Here is a 5043-nt window from a genome sequence, read left to right on the forward strand (position 1 = left end):
TAAACCCGACTCGACCCCCCCTCCTCATATCTTCTCTCTGCTCTCCCTCCTCGTCTATCTCTGCTCTATCTCTATCTCTCTTAGTCTCGAATATGTCCCATAGTACGCTTCCACAATGGGTCACTTTCCGCCACTCTGATATTTCCTCCTAGGCCAGAAACGCGCGTTGTCCCCTGCTGCCAACTCCGATCCTCCTCTCAAAAAGTGTCGATGCCATGACGACGCACCACTTACGCCGTCCACATCCTCCTCACCACATCCATCCTCTATACCGCCCATGTCCTCCACGTCCTCCCCGCCACACTCATCCTCTACCCCGCCCACGTCCTCCTCCCTGCTACATCCATCCTCACCAGCAGACGCGTCCTTCATGGCAGACGCGTCCTCCAAGGCAGCCGTGTCCTCCGCGGCAGACGTGTCCACCGCAGCAGACGTGTCCAACGACGCGCCCACTATCCCAGATGTAAATCGTTTTTCATTTCCACCCCTCCATACTCATTGATTTCCGTAGAGTGTTACCACTCTCACCTCGGCAATGCATGACAGCGGATCAAGGTTCACCATCGTCGGGATAGTTCAACATAAATCAGGTGTCATGCCCTACAGGGGAGGGGGTGGATGTGAGTTTTTGTTGTTTGGTTTAATACGCTGCTGACTTTTCCAGTTTTCATGGAGTTTTTGCTTGCAGATACCACTGGGGGTGCGTTGGTTGAAGTGGCTAAGATGGATGGCAGCCTCCTTCCGAAAGATGCTGAAATTGGGGACGTATTGTGTGTCGGTTCCTGCAAGGTGACGTTAAATGTTTTTGCTGAGTGTATGTATTTATTTCTTCCCTTAGCTGCACAAGAACCGCGACCGTTTGATTTCCTATGCCGATCGGAGCACATACCGATACTGGTCGATCCGGTTGCAACGCTGGATGAATTTCGGGTTTATGAATCCCAGGGCATTCAAGGCGATGAGGAATCGGGACGGCCAATTGGACGCTAATCCATATACCAAGTTTACATCTGAGGTGTCAGGGTATGCGCGTTATTTGCCCGTCATGATGGAGACGCCTCGGGCATGCAGTAAGTTTGAGTTCATTTCTGGTCCTTGGTGCTATTTACCGTCTTTCTCTCAGCTGCTCAACGATGTTACTCGTTGACTTGGGAAGGGGACTCGTCGGGTTGGAGAGAGGTTAAAGGGGAACTGTCTGTGCTCAATACCGATCCACCACAGATGTGGTACTGTCTCGAATGTCAGGTCTTGTACGTCCAACTTTAATTCTATTTTCATGTGCTTATCACCCGTATAGCACCCACCCTGGAACCCATTGCATTCGGCACCCTGGTAGCAAGCCCGCGCTAGTGTGGTCTGGGATCTTCCAGCTGCATGGGGACGAAACCACGGAGATCCATATGTGTGGAGCGGTAAGGATTCGTAGCTCATGGGTTCTGATTATTTATTGACTCCCTTAGTTTGCGGACATTTCAACTGGAGAGGGTGACACAGCAGAGGAGGCCCTCTCTAGTTGGATGGAAAAGGTTGTCGACGTCACGAGTTGCATGTGTGGTTCATGCAAGGTGACGACTACCCTATCTAATCACAGTGGGTATTATGAATCATAATACTTGTGCCATGGCGATTTTTTGGTATCATAAAAAAGAGAAAAATCACACCTTTCCAACGGTGTAACGGGAATGGAAGTCCGGTAAACGGTTCAGGAGTTATGGCCAATTCATTGTCGTGCCCAGTCGTGCCCTAGTCGTGCCCTATCGTGCCATTGGCCAGTACTCGGCCAGTTCTCAATATTATGAAATATAAACGAGTGTCCAAAGGCCGTATGGATCTCCTCTACAAGATGCAAAAAACCCCGAGCGAATAGCTGCCACGGTTACTGAGTTATTGAGGAAACAAAGTTGTGCCCTGAGTTTCAGTGTTTGAGCTCAAGTTGAGAATTGATTTGTTTGGGGTGTATAGCATATCACAAGATAGGTATTGAAAATATATACACGATGCAGAAAACCTTGAGTGAAACGGGTCACTCGTTGTGAAGTTATTCAAGAAATAAAGTGTGAACATGGGACCAAGGGCACGAGTGGAGGGCACAAGTGTGTTTATTGAATAGCTCAAGAACGAGAGCAGCTATTGACTCAGGGTCTTTTGCATCCGGTGGAGATTATGAATACGGCCTTTGGAACATCAACGGCGCCTGATAATACTCAGAAATGGGGGAGAAAACAGCAATGGCACAAGTAGGGCACGATTGACTTGTGCCCAATCGTGCCATGGACCATTACTCGTCCATTTGTTGGTATTATCAGGCTTTAATAAATGTCCAAAGGCCGTATGGATGTCCTCTACAAGATGCAACAAACCCGGAGTGATTAGGTGCCCTGGTTACCAAGTTATCATGGAAATAAAATCATGTGCCAAGTCGTGCCCTATCGTGCCATTGGCCAGTACTCGACCAGTTGTGAATATTATGACATATAAATTAGTGTCCAAAGGCCGTATGGATCTTCCCTACAAGATGCAAAAAACCCCGAGTGAATAGCTGCCATGGTTACTGAGTTATTGAGGAAACAAAGTTGTGCCCTGAGTTTTAGTGTTTGAGCTCAAGTTGAGAATCGATTCATTTGGGGTCTATAGCATATCAAAAGGTAGGTATTGAAAATCTATACACGATGCAGAAAACCCTGAGTGAAACGGGTCACTGGTTGTGAAGTTATTCAAGCAATAAAGTTCAAACATGGGACCATGGGCACAAGTGGAGGGCACAAGTGTGTTTATTGAATAGCTCGAGAACTAGAGCAGCTATTGACTCAGGGTCTTTTGCATCCGGTGGAGATTATGAATACGGCCTTTGGAACATCAACGATGCCTGATAATACGGAGAAATGGGGGAGAAAACAGCAATGGCACAAGTAGGGCACGATTGACTTGTGCCCAATCGTGCCATGGACCATTATTCATCCATTTGTCGGTATTATCAGGCTTTGATGAATGTCCAAAGGCCGTATAGATGCCCTCTACAAGATGCAACAAACCCGGAGTGATTAGCTGCCCTGGTTACCAAGTTATCAAGGAAAGAAAATAGTGTGCCAAGTCGTGCCCTATCGTGCCATTGGCCAGTACTTGTTGAGTTCTTAATATTATGACATATAAATTGGTGTCCAAAGGCCGCATGGATCTTCTCTACACGATGAAAAAAACTCTGAGTGAAACGGGTACTTGTTGTGAAGTTATTCGAGAAACAAAGTTGGACAATGGGCAAATGGGGCACAAGGCACAAGTGTGTTTATTGAATAACTCGGGAACGAGAGCAGCTATTGACTCAGGGTCTTTTGCATCCGGTGAAGATTATGAATACGGCCTTTGGAACATCAACAAGGCCTGATAATACAGAGAAATGGGAGAGAAAACAGCAATGGCACAAGTAGGGCACGATTGACTTGTGCTCAATCGTGCCATTGGCCATTACTCATCCATTTGTTGGTATTATCAGGTTGCGACGGATGTCCAAAGGCCGTATAGATACTCCCTACAGGGCTTAAAAGACTTTGAGTGAATAGTTGCTCTGGTGACTGAGTTATTGCAAAAAGAAAGTTGTGCCAACATGGCACAAGTCGAGGGCACAAGTCTGTTTGTTGAATAGCTCAGGAACCAGAGTAGCTGTGGACTCGGGGTCTTTTGCATCTTGTAGAGGATATCCATACGGCCTTTGGAACATCAAAAGTGACTGATAATACTCAGAAATGGGGGAGAAATTGACAATGGCACAAGTAGGGCACGATCCACTTGTGCCCAATCGTGCCATGGGCCATTATTCATCCATTTGTTGGTATTATCAGGTTTTAATGGCTGTCCAAAGGCCGTATAGATACTCCCTACAGGACGTAAAAAACCTTGGGTCAATAGTTGCTCTGGTGACTGAGTTATTGAGAAAAGAAGTAGGGCCAACATGGCACAAGTCAAGGGCACAAGTTTGTTTGTTGAATAACACAGGAACCAGAGTAGCTATGGACTAGGAGTTTTTTTCATCTCATAGAGGATATCCATACGGCCTTTGGAACATCAAGAACGCCTGATAATACTGAGAAACGAGAGAGAAATCATCAATGGCACAATCGACTTGTGCCCAATCGTGCCCTGGGCCACCACTCATTCATTTGTCAGTATTATCAGGTTGTAACGAGTGTCCAAAGGCCATATGGATCTCCCCTACACGACACAAAAGACCAGGAATTCATAGCTGCTCTGGTTCTTGAGATATTGAGAAAGGAAAGTTGTGCCTTTTCAGCAGGGGCACAAATGGCACAAGTACATATAGGAGATGAAATAGGCAGCTTGGACTGGACCATGTGATCAAGTTTGCTTTGGCTTGATCATGTGATCAAGCCAGCTTGAACTTGATCATGTGGTCAAGTTTGCTTTGGCTTGATCATGTGATCAAGTTTGCTTTGACTTGATCATATGATCAAGCCAGCTTGAGCTTGATCATGTGATCAAGTTTGCTTGAACTTGATCATGTGATCAAGTTTGCTTTGGCTTGGTCATGTGGTACAGGCTGAGGGCACAAGTTTATATTGATTGAATAACTTGGGAAGGAGAGTAGCTAGGGACTTGGGGTTTTTTTCACCCCATCAAGGATATCAATTCAGCCTTCTCTGGTGACTGAGTCATTGCAAAAAGAAAGTTGTGCCAACATGGCACAAGTCAAGGGCACAGGTTTGTTTGTTGAATAGCTCAGGAACCAGAGTAGCTACAGACTCTGGGTCTTTTGAATCTTGTAGAGAATATTCATACGGCCTTTGGAACATCAATAGTGCCTGATAATACTCAGAAATGAGGGAGAAAACGGTGATGGCACGAGTAGGGCATGATCCACTTGTGCCCAATCGTGCCATGGGCCATTACTCATCCATTTGTTCGTATTATCAGGTTGTGATGAGTGTCCAAAGGCCGTATAGATCTCCCCTACAGGATGAAAAAAACCATGAGTTCATAGCTGCTCTGGTGACTGAGTTATTGCAAAAAGAAAGTCATGCCAACATGGCA

General features: G+C 46.2%; 1 protein-coding gene across 1 annotated transcript; it reads left to right on the plus strand.

Annotated features, from left to right (window-relative positions):
- Positions 1-92: 92 nt before the first annotated feature.
- Positions 93-1610, plus strand: EI90DRAFT_3025991 (uncharacterized protein; the record flags this gene model as incomplete). The annotated part of the gene is made up of 8 exons (XM_039057930.1): positions 93-102; positions 153-463; positions 512-620; positions 665-789; positions 839-1070; positions 1124-1250; positions 1298-1412; positions 1461-1610. 8 exons carry the CDS (start codon positions 93-95, stop codon positions 1608-1610), a joined length of 1179 nt encoding a protein of 392 aa, XP_038907378.1.
- Between the last annotated feature and the right edge of the window lie 3433 nt (positions 1611-5043).

Source organism: Cantharellus anzutake, assembly GCF_015039405.1.
Source record: "Cantharellus anzutake strain C23 chromosome Unknown EI90scaffold_410, whole genome shotgun sequence".
NCBI classification, from domain to species: domain Eukaryota; kingdom Fungi; phylum Basidiomycota; class Agaricomycetes; order Cantharellales; family Hydnaceae; genus Cantharellus; species Cantharellus anzutake.